The sequence below is a fragment of the Cyprinodon tularosa genome, unplaced genomic scaffold, assembly GCF_016077235.1.
Source record: "Cyprinodon tularosa strain WSP-4 unplaced genomic scaffold, ASM1607723v1 ctg66, whole genome shotgun sequence".
NCBI classification, from domain to species: Eukaryota; Metazoa; Chordata; class Actinopteri; order Cyprinodontiformes; family Cyprinodontidae; genus Cyprinodon; species Cyprinodon tularosa.
Genome location: NW_024039407.1, coordinates 3,699,014 through 3,717,469, shown reverse-complemented (window position 1 = coordinate 3,717,469; position 18,456 = coordinate 3,699,014). Strand labels below are relative to the sequence as shown.

At 39.5% G+C, this 18,456-nt stretch overlaps 1 protein-coding gene and 1 long non-coding RNA gene across 2 annotated transcripts; both read left to right on the top strand.

The window, feature by feature from the left end:
- Positions 1 to 1,068: 1,068 nt before the first annotated feature.
- Positions 1,069 to 3,304, top strand: tcf15 (transcription factor 15). Its single transcript, XM_038309201.1, has 2 exons — positions 1,069 to 1,737; positions 2,968 to 3,304. The coding sequence occupies exons 1-2, from the start codon at positions 1,261 to 1,263 to the stop codon at positions 3,028 to 3,030; spliced, it is 540 nt and encodes a 179-aa protein (XP_038165129.1). The 5' UTR covers positions 1,069 to 1,260; the 3' UTR covers positions 3,031 to 3,304.
- A 12,095-nt stretch (positions 3,305 to 15,399) lies between these two features.
- Positions 15,400 to 16,257, top strand: LOC119799378. The gene is made up of 3 exons (XR_005282846.1): positions 15,400 to 15,509; positions 15,602 to 15,737; positions 15,843 to 16,257. It is a non-coding gene; the product is annotated as an uncharacterized LOC119799378 (long non-coding RNA).
- The last annotated feature ends 2,199 nt before the right edge of the window (positions 16,258 to 18,456 follow it).

Sequence of the window (18,456 nt, the reverse complement as noted above, 5' to 3'; positions counted from 1 at the left end):
CCAAGAAGTAGGCAGAGGCAGCACAGAGTGATTTAGGGATGGACATACAGGTAAGTGATGATGGTGGTTTAGAAAAAGTGCTGAGACCTTTGATTCAGAGACGAAACCAGAGGAGCAGTGAGGTTCCTGAGCTGAATAATAAATAACCATGAGCCTCAGAAATGACAAGGTGGAGGCAGAGAGTCGCTGATCAAGAACCAATTAATGGCTGTTCTGGAGGGAGGACAATGAGAAGGTAAATTGTAAAACACACAAAAAATTGAATTCATAAGCTCAGTTGACGAAGGAGAACAATCTGGCATCTGCTGCAGGGGATCTGCGCCTCTATAAGCTGCTCCTGATTGGACCATGATGAGCTTCAGCTGTGGGAACTCACCTGCCAGTCGCTGATGAAGGTTCTCAGTCATCCAGGTCATAGTCATTCCGTAAAAACATGCAATGGCATTCCGCCATTGCATGTTTCCAAGCGATACAAGGCGTTGTCTATATAAGACTCAAACTCACTGCGGATCCAGACATTTGAATTGAGAAAGCTTCCTGGAGAGGTAGCGAAACGTCTTCAAATCTTGAAAACCAAGTCCAGTGGATATTTTTTTTAATTTTTACGGAATCACCTGCCAGTCATCCTGCAATTAGGAAGGCAGGTTATGCACACAGCACTGACTGGATATATGTTTTTCTCCAATGTTTTGGTTAATTTTGAAGTTTTGGAAAACTACTTTTGCTTCTTTATTTCTGAAGCCTTTTCATACTCAGACATGCAAATATAATTCTGCTAAATGAGGCACTGATAACATCCTCTGGACCCAAACAGATGTGAAAGATTGAAATGCATGAATGCAGTGATCATGGCTATTGAGCTAAATATAGATGTTTTATTCTTTCTAACCTAATCCTTATCATTTCTATCTCAGTCTGAAAGAAAACAGTGCATTTTAATATATGTAACACTTTTTATTTTCTACAGCCATATATACATATACAAGTTTTCATGGGATTCCTGCAGGATCTGCAGCAGAAGAATGACTCTTGACCTGAAAGCAGCCAGCTCCTCCCATCCAGTTATAATAGCGCGCTGACCTGTTGCTCCATTCATCCTAAAGCAACGCAAACTAACTGGTGAAGGCTTGGATGTCTCTCTTGCAAGCTCTTATCTGTGGTTCTCAGTCCCAGATGGAAATGTAGATGCAGCCGGTCTGTTTGGTGTGCGGTGTGGAGCGACTCTGACGAGGATAAAGGAGGCACTGGTAACTTTGAATCATGACTTTTGCCATGCTGCGGCCCGTGGCGACCCACTTGATCTACTCGGACTTCATGATCACCTCTGAGGACGACGAGAACCGCAGCGAGAGCGACGGCAGCTCGGAGCAGAGCTACTGCGGCTCGATGGAGAAACGGAGGCGAATCTCCCGTAAGCTGGAGGGAGACTCCGCGGTGGTGATGAAGCAGCGGAGCGCCGCCAACGCGCGGGAGAGGGGTCGGACCCAAAGCGTCAACACGGCGTTCACCGCACTCCGGACTCTCATTCCCACAGAGCCGGTGGACAGAAAGCTCTCCAAGATAGAAACGCTTCGACTCGCCTCCAGCTACATCTCCCACCTGGCCAACGTGCTGCTAATCGGAGACGCCGGCGCGGAGGGACAGCCGTGCCTCGGTGCGGTCCATGCGCAGGGCGAGAGCGCAGGGAAGCAGCCGCGCACCATCTGCACCTTCTGTTTGAGCAACCAGAGGAGAGGGGTAAATGCTTTTTATGGAAATCCTATATGAAAACCCTTTTGATACAACACAGCATCAGATGATAAAATCAGAATGCTTTCTGCACAGTTTTGGGCCTTATTAGGCTGCCAGTGCAGATAGATCTTGGCATAGTTTTTTATTTTATTTTGTACTTTTAGGTTTTGCTCGTTCAGTCGAAATAATATGAATCAAAATAAAAATCAAAGCTGCATTCTTACTGATAGTTGAAGTTTTCATTAAACAAGGGGCACAGGATGCACACTTTGTGCAGAACATTCTGCAGCCATTATTCAGAAATAAATAATTTTGGCCCAAATATAATTCTGCTCATGAGTTGCTAACAAGTTTAATCTGCAGATAAACTGATTTCAACCTGTAAAAATCCACAGAATAAAGAAACAAGCCCAGCATCTTCTCCTTGGCTGTCAGACTTAAAAAAATGTTGTTTCAATCTATTTTTTCTACTTTTTTGTTAATTTCCTTTTGAAGTATTAATATATATTTATTGAGAAAATTTTTCTCAACTTCAGAGGAAATGTGCTGCTTTCAATTTTATTTTTATTTATTTTTACTTTCAACAGACTAAACTCTGGAGGGTCTTGGAATCAAACAGCAAATAAAAATTATTAAAATTATTCCCTATCTTATGCACCAAAGTTTACGTCCCTAAACTTTTTCATTTACTCATCTAATATGTTCTGATTGTTGATGCATTTATAGACCAAATGTAATAAAGGGGGTGTTGGATAATTTGACCTTAAATGTGTTGATCTTTGATCGGGTTCAATTAGTAAAAGACTCCCATTAGTTCACTTTTCTTTATCACTTGTTAATTATATTAAGTGATGCATTTTTTTCTTTTTCTCTGCATCGCATGCTCTTGTTTTTCTGAATGTGTTGCTAATCATAGTGCCTTAATTTGCCCCTTAGGGATTAATAAAGTGATTTGAATTGAACTGAACTGAATTGAATGCTGGACACCAGGGCTCTTTTTTTATTGCTACACATCCGCTGCACCAGCCTGAAAAATACGTTAAACGGATGGCTTAAATATATTTTTTTAACATGCACTTATTTATATGGTGTGACAGAAAACACCTCCAAATTGCATCGGTGTAAAAGAACTATAACTTTTGAGGAGGGTGAGGGCTGATATTCAGTGCTGCTTTTTTCTGATCTATTTTAATTTTCTATATTAAGTTACTAATGCACTTTTTAATTCTTTTTCAGATTAAAGATGGGAAAGACTGTTTGAAAATGCGTGGACTGGGTCCACTGCGAGTGAGGCGTTGACCGGAAACCATCAGTGAACTGTTTGCAACCTGAAAACCCTCAAAGACTTTCTCAGGGAAAGAACTGAAGCTGGTGCAACACAGAGCGCCCACCCGTGTACCTGTACACACATGCTGGATCCAAAGGTGGCACCAAAGAAAAGACTATTTATACTTGACTGAGACATCCCAGACTGTAAGATGTTCAAAGATGCAGTGCATTTGTTGGAAACTTAATGGTCTTTTTTTTTTATTTGAAAGATGTTTTAAATAAAATATATTTTATCAAAATGTAAGGCATTTTTACCATTTTATTGCACCGTTTCAGTAAAGATGCATGTGTCACACATTAAGGTTATTTAGTCCTTGATGTAAAGTGTTGGAAAATCTGTCTTTTAGTGCAGCAGGCTTTTTTGTTTACTTAATATCTAGTAAACAAACATCTTAATATTCTCTGTCACCATTTTGCATGAATATTAAATCTATTCTGCGCTCCCCCCCCAATCTTCATGTTATAATGGTTTCAGCCAACATGTTGTGAGGAAACTGCTGAAGCTTACAGCAAAAAGTTCAGGGTCTCTGGTGTCACTGGCTGCTGTTTTTTTTCACCCCCTTCAAAACTCAGCATTCAGTGTTTTTTTTTAAGTCTGTTTCCGATTAGTCACGGCAAATAGTAGCCCACACTCTGCTCAGAGCCCCAACACAGCTGTTGGTGTGTCAGAGGGATAAATCACCGCTGTGGGCCCACTGGACAAGACGAGATGGGGTGAGAGGTGAGAGGTCGCAGCTCTGAAGTGAAGTGAAACGTAATGATGGCAAATGATGCAGTTAGACTTGCCCCTTTTTCATCTGTTTTCTTGTTAGTGGTTTATTTCACATCAGGAAACTATACAGATTGAGCCTGCTGTTTGTTCTAATAGGGAGGGTCTGGATCTGCAGATCGACGTCAATACAAACAACTTTCCCTTGAAGCTAGTGAAAGCCGCCAAGTTTCTTTGGGCTTTTCTCTGCTTCCTCTGGATCCTGAGAAGGTGTTCTACCATGCAACCTGCAGCTCAAACACTCAGACAGCAGAGCCAGAGTTCCTGTCTGGCATCACTTAGAGTGAGTCTGCAGATTTAGAAGATGCAGACTCCCCAGTGGCTTAGGAGGCTGAATGGAAAGGTAATTTTCAGGCAGGTAAAGGTGCAGGCTTCCGTCAGTCTCCGTCTACATCTTGTCCCCATCGGGATAAGTCAAATTCATCCTCCATGTTCAGAGACTGAGGCCTCCCTAAATGGCTCCCTGAGGCTCCCCAGACAGGAAGATGTCACGTAGGCAGAGGAAGGGGGAAAATAGTGCACAGCCGGCGTCTCTGAGGATCTCTCTGTGCGGTGGGCTTTGGGTCATCGCCAGTCCTGAGATCATCCGGCACTGGGACCCAGATGTACAGCACTCTGTTGCAGAGCAAGCAACCCAAAAGATGAGTCTTAAACAAAATCTAAACGATTTTTTAAAAAACAAGTTGGCAGATACATGGGAAAGACAGTGCAGAAGAAATGAGTTAAATCAAAGGTGGATAGAAAGCAGACATGATCAGTGTGGGTCTGGTTAACATGTCTGACAAGCAAAGGCCCAAAGGACCCATCTGGGAACTCAAGTTTACCTCATCACTGAGTTTCTCCTCTTTAACTGATGCCCATCTTTTTTAAGTCCCAAAGCAGATTTTTATGCTTTGGATGTTGTTGTTGGAAAGGATTCTCTAGACAGTAAATAAATCCGATCTTTGTGCTAAAAAAAAAATGAATAGTTCAAAACTATATATATAAAAAAAATGATAAAAAAAATACTTGGACACATTCTAGTTGTAGCTGTTGTGTTTGGTTGTGTTTGGTAAAGAACGCAAAAGAATAGGAAGAAATTACTGATTACTTTTTTAAATTTAATCAGTGAATTTATAAGTAATAGACTGAATTTAGTGACTGAATTATTTAAAAGATTCCACAGAAAAACATAGATCTCAAGATTAGGATCAGTGTTAGACAATTTTTGTTTGAGCTTTCATTCTTAGCAAGAAAAAAGGAGACAGAACCAGATGTGTGCTGCAGTCAGGGAAATTTGGCATGAGAAATATTCCCTAAATAAATCATCAACTAAATGCAAATTATGTTATGATATTCTGTTGCTAGAATAAAATGATCACTGCTAAGATGTCTGGTTGGCAGTATGTGTTTCCATCCTCGTACACATGAACACCTCACTTTTAGTCGTTATTGCACCAAGCATATAATTGTTCTGTTTTCAACATGTATTCTTTAAAAAACATAAAATAGCTGTTCAGGGCTTTGGACTGTCTCCCTAAGCAAGACCCCACACTGCTCCCTGATGCCGCACAATGGCAGCTCACTGCTGCCAAAAGGGATTGGTTAAATGCAGAGAGTGAATTTCATTGCTTTGTACTTGTGACAGTGTAATGACAATTAATGTGAATTTTATTCTTCTTCTTCGATTCTATTCCACAGGTAGACCAAATTCATTAATATGAGGTAGATTTGTTGCACTTGATTACACACATTCATCCCTGGATTCAAGTAACAATGACAAGGAAGTTGAAGAGTTTCAGGAACATTTTTATTGCAGCAAGTCTTCTGGTAAATGTGCAGAAGTAGGAGACATATTGTCGAAAGGCAGATTTTTCCAGGAAGGAGGTGAGTCAATCTACTGAGTTGGGTAAGTTGTTGTGCGGGGTTCGGTTTGGTAACGATTCCTATCTTTCTTTCCAAGAAGTAGGCAGAGGCAGACAGAGTGATTTAGGGATGGACATGCAGGTAAGTGATGATGATGATGGTGATTTAGTAAAAGTGCTGAGACTTTTGATTCAGAGACAAAACCAGAGGAGCAGTGAGGTTCCTGAGCTGAATACTAAATAACCATGAGCCTCAGAAATGACAAGGTGGAGGCAGAGAGTCGCTGATCAAGAACCAATTAATGGCTGTTCTGGAGGGAGGACAATGAGAAGGTAAATTGTAAAACACAAAAAACTGGAATTCATAAGCTCACTGCGAGGCCTGATTGCCACTTGAAGAAGGAGAACAATCTGGCATCTGCCACAGGGGATCTGCGCCTCTATAAACTGCTCCTGATTGGACCATGATGAGCTTCAGCTGTGGGAACCCACCTGCCAGTCACCCTGCAAGTAAGAAGGCAGGGTATGCACACAGCACTGACTGGATATATATGTTTTTCTCCAATGAATTGGTTAATTTTGAAGTTTTGGAAAACTACTGTTGCTTCTTTATTTGTGAAGCCCTTTCATGCTCAGACATGCAAATATTATTCTGCTAAACGAGGCACTGATAAGATCCTCTGGACCCAAACAGATGTGAAAGATCGAAATGCATGAATGCAGCGATCATGGCTATTCCACTAAATATAGATGTTTTATTCTTTCTAGCCTAATAGAAAGAAGAAACATTGCATATTATATACATATACTAGATAGATATTTTAACCCTTTTATTTTCTACAGCCATATTTTATATTTTTTGATATGAACACCTGAGAGATAAAAAAAACGTGTTTTCATGGGATTCCTGCAAATCTGCAGCAGGAGAATGACGCTTGACTCCAAAGCAGCCAGCTCCTCCTATCCAGTTATAATAGCGCGCTGACCTGTTGCTCCATCCATCCTAAAGCAACACAAACTAACTGGTGAAGGCTTGGATGTCTCTCTTGCAAGCTCTTATCTGTGGTTATCAGTCCCAGATGGAAATGTAGATGCAGCCGGTCTGTTTGATGTGCGGTGTGCAGCGACTCTGAAGTTGTATACTTTTTGTAATTTCTTCAGGCATGCCTCATTACTTCACAACTTTGAAGTTGTCCAGCCTACCAAAGTTAAAAAAAGAAAAAAAAAAAAAAAAAAACTCCCATTTCTGTAAATTTTACACACAAACAACATTATATCTAAGTTACTCAATTCAATTCAGTTTTATATGGCACCAATTCACAACACGTCAACTCAAGGCACTTTATAGTTCACCAAATCATACAGTCAAATTTATTCAAAGTTTTCTATTTAAGGAAAACTAGTTGATTGCATCAACTCACTGACTCAAAGGCAACCCCTCACACCAAGAATGCTTGTAGCGACAGTAGAAAGGAAAAACTCCCTTTTAACATGAAGAAACTTCCAGCAGGAACAATTAAATTCTCAACAACTATACAATGATGTTTTTTCCTGAGACAGTGAACATTTCTGCTTAATCTCAGGCCAGTAGATGAGGACAGTTAATTTTTACTCTTTCATCAAAAAAGTTAAGAAAGTACTTCAAGTCTTTATTTCAGAGGTAAAAACTGGGTATTTGTATTGTGTCAGTAAAGTGCCTTGAAATGAAATGTGTTGTGATTAATGATAAACGGAAATAAACTGAAGTGAAAAACAAGCTAAAAATATTTTAACACCAGGATTGAATGATGTCATTATAAATTGGCTTTTAAAAAACCTTTGTTGAAATAGTCAAATTCATATATTTTACTATTCTAAGTGCCTCTGTTTTCTGAAATACTTTGAGTGATTTTTTTTTTTGTTTTATTTTATTCCAACAGTTGGAACTATTCTGTCTTTAAGGGAATGAAGTAACCCATCACAGTTTTCATGTTCCTGAAGCCATAAGCTGAAAAGCCTTTCTTGTCATGCTAATGCACAGAACAGGAAGCAGTTGTATTTCATTAAGGAAGGACGGTTTGATGAATCGTGTTGAGCAACGGCTGCTTGCAAACACCTTCACAGATGAAACACAAATCACAGCTCAGACAGCTCAGAGCCGTCCTGTTCATTTCTCCCCGAGAGCAGGAAAGAAGTGAAGAAAAACTAGATGAACCAGAAACAGGAAGGATGTAAAGCGTTTTTTGTTGTTGTTTTTTTTTCAGCATCATCTGGGAACGCTGTCCTGATTCCCAGATCGGTGCTTGTCCTCAGCATTTTGTAACTCTTGCCAAGGAGGTCTTGTTACAAAAACCTTGCACATGGTAATATTTTAATAGCTTCTGCTCTTACAGTCCATTTCAGCATAAGATGGCCCAGGACGTCAGACATATTGATGGTTCTGTGTCACTTTGCAGCTTAAGGCTAAGGCGCCTCCTTTCCTATTTCACTGAACACAGGCACTTTTCCATGCGGAGGAGGAAGTCTGTATGCCTGACCATCAGCTGAGCTTCTGTAGGGGAGAAAAGCCGTCCGAGAAGCCGGTTGTGTCTCCTCAGACATGCAAGAACAATTGTTTTTATGTGCCAAAGAGTTTGGCAGGCCCTTCAGACAGAGGGAGGATGATTAAGGGCTGCAGAGAGAATAGAACGGGTGGGTGGAGGGAGCTGGTCTAAGGAAATCCCAGAGAAGAAATTAGGGAACAATACAGATCCTGCTAACAGTGCTGTGTTCTCCTGCTAGCTTGGCCAATCAATCCCCAACAGTGAGTGGCCTGCCAAAGCCCAGAGGCTAAGGTGAGAATCCTGCAAGACATTAGAGAAGGATTTTTATTTTTTGCTTCCTTAAATAAACACTTGAACTGGCAGGGTGATGCAGCTCTGTGCACCCAGTTCTCTCACAATAACAAAAAAAAAAAATAATAATTTAAGCTTGTTTCAGCTGTAATCAGCATAACAAAGCACTATCCAGATCAAACGGAAGGAAAAACATCATATTCCGAGTGGAGAGGCGTATACTCCCTGTTGCATGCGTAAAGGGTCATTGTTATTGAAGCTCTTGTGAAAAGAAAAATATTATGATTTATGTCTTAGCAGCGCATTGGGCTGGAGAAACAGGCTAAAAACACAATGTTGACATAGTAACGCCTCATAAAGCTAATATGGTGAAATACCCTGTTTTACCTTTGCCTGTCAGGTGTTTGAATGTGTGCACAGAACAAACGTGCTATCGTTAATCTGTATCACACCAACTAGGTAGCGTTATTTGGTTAATTGGTTTAGTACAGAAAATTTATATCATTATGATAGCAGGTATGATAGTGCTTCCCATTCCACAAAGGGTCTCTTTCTCTCTCTAACCAAATTTTATAACTTGGAACAAAGGATGCACGATACCTTAGCATTAATATTGCAGGCGATATTAGTCTTTTTTTGGAGGGCTGACATCAACAACCGATATTTATTTCCAAGGAGTTGCTGTCTGTGTTGTAGAAGGGGATCAGTCATGCAGTTTGGTAATATGACAGTGGTTGTAATGCAACTCAGGATTGTGAGTGTTTGCAGAGAAGCAGTATCAGCAATGCGTTTGGTCTTTCATGGTGTCCAAAGTGTGAGGAAATATATCCGTTCACGGTCATAGAGGCAATATTAAAATTGGTTTTGATATCAGCCAGATTTGAGATCTTGGAGCTTACAGCAGTTATTCCCCCATTAGTCCGTTTCTGACCCAGAAAATAATAACAGATCTGCAACACAAACTATTGCTGTTTTTTTGCTGGATGCAAACAATAAAAAGTTTATTTTAAATCTCAAGACGGACTTCATTACTTTTTTTTGATGTTCCAGCTGTGTTGATTTGCTTTAATATAGTTATTGACCAGACAACCAATACTAATTTGAATTACAGCTGATATCAATAAAGGGAATGGTCTCTTAGAGAGGATATAAAAAAGGGTAACAATAACACTGACATAATAATTTTTTATATTCAAGGCAGTCAGATGAAATCAGAAAGAGTAAATGAGATGTAACATTACCTTCCATTTTCTGACACGCTTATCCCTGGTGGGGTCGAGAGGGGTGGTGGTGCCCTTGACAGCCTATCTCCAACTGTTAATGGGCGAGAGGCGGGGTACACCCTGGACAGGTCGCCAGCTTATTGCAGGGCAACACAGAAACAAACAGGGCAAACAACTATTCACACACACTCAACTAACCTAACGGTCTTGACTTTGGACTGTGGTAAGAAGCCAGAGTACCCGGAGAGAACCCATGCATGCATGGGGAGAACATGCTAACTCCATGCAGAAATAAGCCAAGGCAGGGAATCGAACCTGGAAACTTCTTGCTGTAAGTCAACAGTGCTACTCACTGTGCTGCCTTAACATTACCTATAGATCAGGGGTCTGCAACCTTTCATATCCAAAGAGCCGTTTTGCCCAGAGTACAACCAAATAAAAGTTATTTAGAGCCGCAAAATATACCATGACTTTTTCTAGAAAACCTTGCTATCTCAAACAATCAATTCATATATTTTTAATGTTAAAACGTATCATTTTCAAGCTAATTCATAGAAAAATGTCACTTAAAACATATTTCTGGTTCTTTTAATCTCATTCTTTTCCATATTATAAAAAACGCTAAAGCTATTGATACCGGTATATATTATAGTAAATTATTTAGCTCTTTATATACATTTTAGCCTATATTAAGAGCCGCTGGAGAGGGTTCAAAGAGCCATATGTGGCTCTGGAGCCGCAGGTTGCAGACCCCTGCTATAGATGGTATTAAAGTAAAAAAAAAAAAAAAAAAAAGAGACAGTAAACAGTTGCTATCAAAATCCATGGTAAAAACTAATTGAGCCAGATCCAATAACCGCACTTTGCACTAATGTTAGAGCTTCAAATTGCCAATCATTTTCAACTCTATTGGCTTGTCGTTTAATCCTTACTAACTGGAAGTCCCCCTCCCCTCCAAAACATTCTCACTGGGTGAACAATACCATGTAATTTCTTCAGCTTGAAAAGATCAGGATTACTGTCCAACATTCCCTTTTTGGATTATAATGAAAAAAGGTTTGATGCAGATTCAGTTTGCTTTATAGTTGTTTCTTTTAAAGGAAAATATATTTGATATATATACATGTAAACTCAATTTTATTTTGACTAGTTATCATCTTGTGGTGGTGATGGTAAACATAGCTGTATACAACAGTTTTGTCCTTGACTACTTGCCCCAATATGTTAACAGTGTGCATTGACCTGTGTCTTTTGTATTTACTTATTGCTCAAATTATAAAAAACATTTTGAAATGAAATCAAAATCCAAGTTCTAGAAGGCTTGCCCAACGTCGGTCCTCGAGGGTTGTTTCCCTGCAGGTTTTAGAGGTATTAGAGGATGAATCTGATGACTGCAGTTGAATAAATCAGCTATCAATGGAAATCAGCTGTCCTGAAGCAGGGAAACCTCTTGAGAAGTTTGAGCAGGCCTGAACCAAGAAGCAGTTATTGTTTAACAAAGCTCTCTGCAGATTATGTCCCAGGTGGGAGCAATCAATACATCTCCATGCCATGTGTTTGTTCTGCCCAGCCACTGAACGAGGTGAGTCATAGATGACATACAGATGAATTGATGGCTCCACATCTCCCACCTATGTAACGTCCTGTTATCTACATTTCATTCTATTAGCACTCAGTTTATTGGGTAAGAGTAGAGAAGAGTTTGTAAGACGCCTCAACAGTTAAAAACATTCTTCAGAGTTCTTCCAACCTTCTCAAAACGCAAAAAATATGAAATTGCAATATGGTGGAGCTATGATTTATCATTATGTTATTGTTATATATTCCACAGGAACACATTTTTCTTTTTTTTTTACAGGCTAAGTAGCTTGTATAGTCTATTGCTAGCTATAATCAACATCAGACAAAAGTAACAATCAACTCTTTAACCTAAATGAATCAGTTCTTACTGTGGGGAAAGAAGTTGGTTCTTTATAACTAAACATTCGATCAAAAAGTGTGACCAGAATAGAAACGTCCTTTGTTTCGCTACAGTGGGAGCATGCAAGTGTTTTAGGAGCAGAGAAAAAAAGACAGTAAAGAAAACATAAACAGACAAGACCATATAAAAAGAACAAATCAAAGAAGTTAAAAATAGGCCGACAGGATACAGAAAGTAAAAGGACGTCAAGCTGCTGCTCTAAAATACTAACCAGGAGAGATGCCACAAGAGAATCCAAGAGGTTTTTCTGAAGCGCTCCCTTCACTCCAAAAGATTCCCGTCGCCTCAGTAGGTAGCGTATGCTTCCCTTAGTGATAGGTATTATTTAGCAAAAGATATTAGATCAGTCAGTCTCTAATCATGACAATAACTTATTTATATGTTTTCAATCTAATTACTGTGGCCAATTAACGTTGACATATTTTTTCACTGTTATTTCAGGTTGACATTTATGAACCTTTAGTTCCAGCACATGGAAAGTGAGAAAACTAAACAGTGTTGGTGAGGGAGCTGACCAAACCATAGAAATCGTAAGCTTAGATTTGCTTCATTCTCCTCTCTTTTATTTTCTCACATAGTCATTTGATAAATGACTATCTTAATGATACACTAGATTACACAAATGACTAATTTTATCTGGTCGTGTCATCTGTCTTCCTCCCTGGCACTGAAACACAGTGGCAGTGTGACGGTCCATCAAAAAGCCATATATCTGTCAAACCCTTGTAAACATTCTGTGGTCTTCATGGGAAAGTCTCTGCGTACAGGACCTGTGGGAGGGACAGCGGAACCATTGGGATGTTTCATTTCAGCAAACAGAGCAAACAGTCAGAGGATTTCCTCAATCAGAGGCGACAGAGTGTGCAGTGAACAAGCTTGCTGACAGAAACATAGAGGCCAGACCCTGCAGCTGGGCATGCTAACAACCTCTGGGATTTACCTCAGTAACACGCTTTAGCTGCAACACCAAGAGGCTAAATGCCGACAAACATCCCCACTACGCTTGTGTCACATTTGCACCAAATATCAAGCCAATAATAAAGAAAAAACACCCTTAATTCCTCTATCAACCCTGTAGATTGTTTTCTGCTGAAATTCTATTTTGCATGAGCAGTTTGGAAGAACTTTAAAGCTCCCCTGTGTTTAATGAGTTGGATTTTATAAAATGCAGCACTGAAATATCAGCACATCTGTCTCTGACTGATATTCCAGGAATGTGGAGAGTTGTGCTTTTACATTTGATGTTTATGTCCTGCTCTGAGTTTACTCTGGGTCACAGAACTAAAACAGCTCACAGCTGCAGCCCCTGGTGTCCAGTGGGAGGTGGCTGGGAAAAAAAAAATCCACATTTTCACTAATATTCATTTGTAAAATTTCTGTCGCATTTCTTCTGCCGTACCAGCTGCTGCTGAGTGAAGTATTGTTTTTTATGCAGATGGGGAAATCCAAAGGACCTCACTCTTCCCTTTTCCATAAAGTCCCTCTGCTATTAATAACCATATATCGCCCTCCTTTGTCAACAGGAGCGACACATACAAATAATACGGTTGAGAGGGAGACAATGGATAGTTCCCTGTGGCAAAAACAACAGGATGAGCTTGACACATATGTGTGTGAGTGTGTATGTGTTTGTGTGAATGATTAATGTCATTCTGCTGTTAGAAGAAAGAGCTCAATAACCTTCATAAACCTTTTTCATTTCCCCCAAAAGTTGTACATGACTCTTTATGCTCTTGTGATTGATGTGTAGCCAAAGGGGGGAAAAAAACGGATAGGGTCATTTCCAGATACTCTTACATATAAATTATCAGGCCATTAGGTTTATACAGATTATTTTCTTTGAATGTTATTTTTTTAAGCTTGTTTAATAGAGATGGACCTCTGTGACAAAACTAAGTTCACCCCATTAAATCCTGGAATTTTAGGACCATCTTTTATCTCCGGGTGGATCGTCTATATAAGTGGTCCTCCTAATTATCAATCTGATGATATGTTTATAAAAGGCCATCTTACGTGCTCGTCCCGTTAACTATTTTTCTGCGCATGTGCACTTTCAGGCATATATCTGTGGTGATCAACGGTTTCAGTCACTGAAGCTCACCTTTCTCACCGTTTTCTTTGAAAACGACTGAGGGTCGTAAGAGAAATAGTGTCTATGAAGTTCATGAGAAGAAAAGAAAGGCCTCAGAGGAGGCAGATATATCCCAGAACGATTTGTGCGGAGAGCTCTCGTATCAAAGCATTATGGGATTTGTTGTCACAGCAGCCCGCTGTCGCCATAGGCTGTCGCAGACCGACAACGGTGACTAATAACAAAGATGGCGCGAGCACCGTGTGGTGGAGGAGTTACGTGACCAATGTGGAAAAAAGTAGTAACGGTAAGTTAACTGAGTTCACTATAAAGTCCACTATATAGTCCGACTCTATGTAGTGATTGAGGGATTTAGGGGTTAGGGCGGAGGTTCAGGCACAATAAACTTGTATGAGCTATGAGAACTGCAACTTTTAAACTCTCGCATGTGTTTAAAAGGCATTCCCTCTCAAGAGTGGGTACAGGGTTGTGCATGGGCAATGGAAAATTCACAAAAATCCTCCACAATACCTTTAATTGTTCAAACACTAAATAAAATGTGACAACAAACAGAACTGCAGAACTATTTTGTGACCTGTTTTAATCAGATACGAGCTGCAAGAAGTACTACATCATATTTTCTATGGATGGGAACCCAGTGATGCTGGATCTCCAAATTTTCCACTTCATCCTGATATCAGGGTGTGTTATTTTTGTATCTCCACTTGCAATATGGAAATTCTGAGAGAAAAAAAAAACAAAAAGTAAAAAATTTTTATTTTATTTGCTTCTTTGCGATTAACTTTGGTGTTTCTCTTTTCTTCACCAGCACTGTAAAAGCATGTTTTTATGTTTAAAGCTGCTTGATTCATTCTTTTTTTGTTTTTTTGTTTTAGTTTTTTTTTTAAAGATGAATAGTGTCCATTTTTCATGACTTACAGCTCCAATCATAGGAGGAATTCTGAATTTTAATCTGTATATTTATCTTTCATAGCAATGATAATAGTCTTAAAATTTGGCTTTTAAAATATTGTATTTTTTTTTTATATTGGACAATGAAATTAAAGCAAGTCTTTGTACTCATTACACCAATAATTCCTTAAATACTTGACCACTCAAAGAGCTTCGTACATCAGAGCTACCCTTATCTGCTCAACTTACATGCAAACACTTTCATGCAGATTGATAGGAAGTCAGGAAGTAAGTGCTTTAGTCAAAGAGGCGCCTGCATGTGGCAGAGTAGGAAGCTGTAAGTGAACCCACAACGGTCCCACCAAGGCAAGAGAACAGCTCCAGCAAGGAGAAGAGTTTATCTACTGTAATGTCTAAATACTGGTTTATATCTTTCTGCCTCTCAGAGTTTAAACACAGTGTTTTTTAATCACAATATTTAAAGTTTCACATTGGCTGTTTAGCAAAACATCTTTGGCATAAAATTTTGAAGAATGAATTTCAAATAATCACATAACTTTCCTCTTCTCAAAAGCACTGATTCCATAATGTATTTTTTCACCGAGGGTCCCTGTGAAATATTTCTGTGACAACATACAAAGATTTCAGTCTTGTCAGGCACCACCTGGTGGCATATGTTATGTTATCCATAGATTTACTTGCCAAATCTCGTTTCCTGTTTTCACAGGAAACTGTGACTAAGTTTCAAGTAAATAGAGAAAAATTTCACACTTTCATCGCAAAGACAAGAAGCAAATCAGGTGTAAAACATGTCCTAAGGGATACTGTTTATCATGGTGAGATGTTCTTATTATCCCAATTAAAATGCTTCTGTTCAGCAGTGTTACATTATTTTGTTCTCTGACAGTCTCTGGTTTTATTTTCCTAGCTGCTGTTGATGCATCTCCCAACCACAATCCAACTACGTCGTGAAATTCAAGGAAATTGTGCCAAAGATGTTCTACTAGAGTGTTCAGTTATCAGCAGCAAAGCCTTTGATTTTTTTCCCATTCACGTGGTATAAGGTAAGCTTTGCTCTGCAAGAAAATATTGCTTAGAGATGTCTCTCACCTAATACTGTTTTATAAGACATACTTTTAAATCTTCTTTTTTGTTTTTGTTTTAAACAGGGTGTCACAGCTATTATCAGGATGCGTAAAGAGCACATACAGCCCTTCAGCTTCCCTGATGTTTTTAAGCGGGTGTCCTTCATCTCAGTTTGTTACATCGAAATGATGTGCCTTGATATTTTTGTCCTTTTTCTTGCTTTTTAAAGTAATACATGTCCCACTATCGAGACAACAGAAGAATTGATTATGCATTGAACAGAAGGATTTGAAAACAGAAAATGAAATACATCTAAAGTCATATTTGTTATGCTCCAGTTATTTCACAATAAGAACAGAGGCATGGTCATATTACAGGGTTTCCACTGAGAGGAACAGAAACCATAATGTTATAGTCACACTCAATGTCAAAAATGTATAGAGTCCTTCATGTTTTCTGCTTTAGGTTTCTGATCATCCACCTTTTAAAGACATTCAATTATCTCTACTGGATTCTTAGTAGAGCTGTCATGCTTATAGTGGCATTTTTGCTTGATTCATGCATGTCTGAGTAATCATCATGAATTCATTTTAAAACCATTTAAAACAAGTTAAAATCTCTATAACATGTGGTAATTACTTTTGTTCCATTGCTTATTTAGAGGTAAAGGTGAGCTGATGCAGTTATTGTTGTGACATAAGCTTATCATCTCCTTACTTGAATGAAAACCTGCCATCAAATCCACTGCAGGTGAAAAAACGAACCATTACAATTTAAGTCATAGCTGGAAGGACAGTTTATAAGCCACACATTGGTGGGGAAATGTGACAAGACCACCATCTGGTGGTTAATCCACGCATCTTTTAACATCACCCAAGTGAGAGTTAACTTTGGGACGAGGAGATATTCATTACAAAAAATATTTTGGTTTTGCTAAAGGTTGCATGTGGACTCAAAACAAAATTATTTCAGATTCCTTTAGGTTCTTTTTGTTAAGAGCATCACCTCTGCTACTAGCATTTCAATATAGATCTGGGAAATGGTGGCTTGATTCCAGGGAAGCCTGCACTTTCCCTGCCAATCTCTGTTCCTGAGCAAAAAAAATAAATAAAAATGTAAATCCCTATATTGTCCCAAAATGGGGAAATTCACTCTCCACCTTTGACCCATCCCCTTATGGTGCAGTGAGCTGCCATTGTGTGGCACTCGGGGAGCAGAGTGGGGTTAAAGGTTTTTGCTCAGGAACCCAGAATGCAGGCTGTTGGGATTGAACCAGGTACTTGCGAACTTCTCAGAGCAGAAGTGCACAGCTCTAATGACTAGGCCAACACTCCCTGTACACCTGTATTTTTCTTAAAAACAAATCTTTTTTCTGCGTTTGATTTTTTTTCCAACTCTGTTAATCTTCTCAAAAAAAGGATAAGACATTTTAAATCTTTGTTATGAATGTTTTTTTTTTTTTTTAGTTTTTATGGCACTAGTGGCTTGTACTTTTGATAGTGGGCTGACAGGAAAGGGAGTATGAGAGAGAGGAAGAGAGACATGCAGCAAAGGACCACAGGTCTGATTCGAACCCAGATCGGCTGCGTCGATGACTAAGGCCTCTGTACATGGCTGGTGCGCGCTAACCTCTGTGCCATTTGCAAAACCTTAATGAATGTATTCTAATGCTTTTTATAAATCTTTAGGAGAAATTCAAGAGCTTTTTTAAGACATTAAATTAAAAAGTTGTTTCGTTCTTCCGCTTTATCCGGGGCATGGTCGCGGAAGCAACAATCTAAGCAGAGATACCCAGACTTCCCAATCCACACACACCTCCTCCAGTTGCTCTGAGGGGGCCGCAAGATGATATCAGGCCAGCTCAGAGACGTAATCTCTTCAGCGTGTCCTGGGCCTTCCATTATTCCTCCAGACGTCCCCGAAGCACCTCCCGAGGGAGGCGACCAGGAGGCATCTGGACTAGATGCCCCAGCAGCCTCCACTGGCTCCTTTCGCTGTGGATGGCAACAACTCTACTCTTAGCTTCTCCTGAGTAACTGAGCTACTCACCCAATCTCCAAGGGTTTGCCCAGCCACCCTGCGAAGGAAACTCATTTCGGCCTTTTGGTCATTACTGCCATGGTTTTGGTTCTGTTTAAGTTTTATCGTTGAGTTTTCATTGGTTTTATTTTTGATTGTATTTAAGTTCTTAGGTATCTCTTTTTTGCCCTCTGTTGCCCTCTTGTGTCAGTCTCCTTTTCCCTAGCTCCGTTCTAGACCCATCTGTTCACACCTGCTCCCAATTTGCTGATTAGCCTGGTCTTTTTTTCTCTCTCCCATATGTGCACCTCCTGCTCAGTCACTGTGGATGCTTTATCTTAATTTATTTGCCCTTGTTGTGAATATTCCTGGTTTTCGGTATTTTGTGGATTTTTTTGTTTTTGTTTCTGGATTTTTGCTTCTTTTGCCCTTTTTTGTTAATTCAATCTTGCAAGAAACCATCTCAGCTTCAGTCTCTGCATTTGGGTCATCTTCAAACCTGGTCCCACACTTGGCTGCAAACCACCCCAGTGCACGCTAAAGGTCCTGGGTTTCTTTAATCCAACTTTTTTAATGTTCTTTTTTTGTTTCTGCATTTTTTATTTATTTATTTTTTCCTACTTGCTTTGATTCTGTTTTATTTTCCTATATTTTAATAATTTAAAGCACTTTGAATTG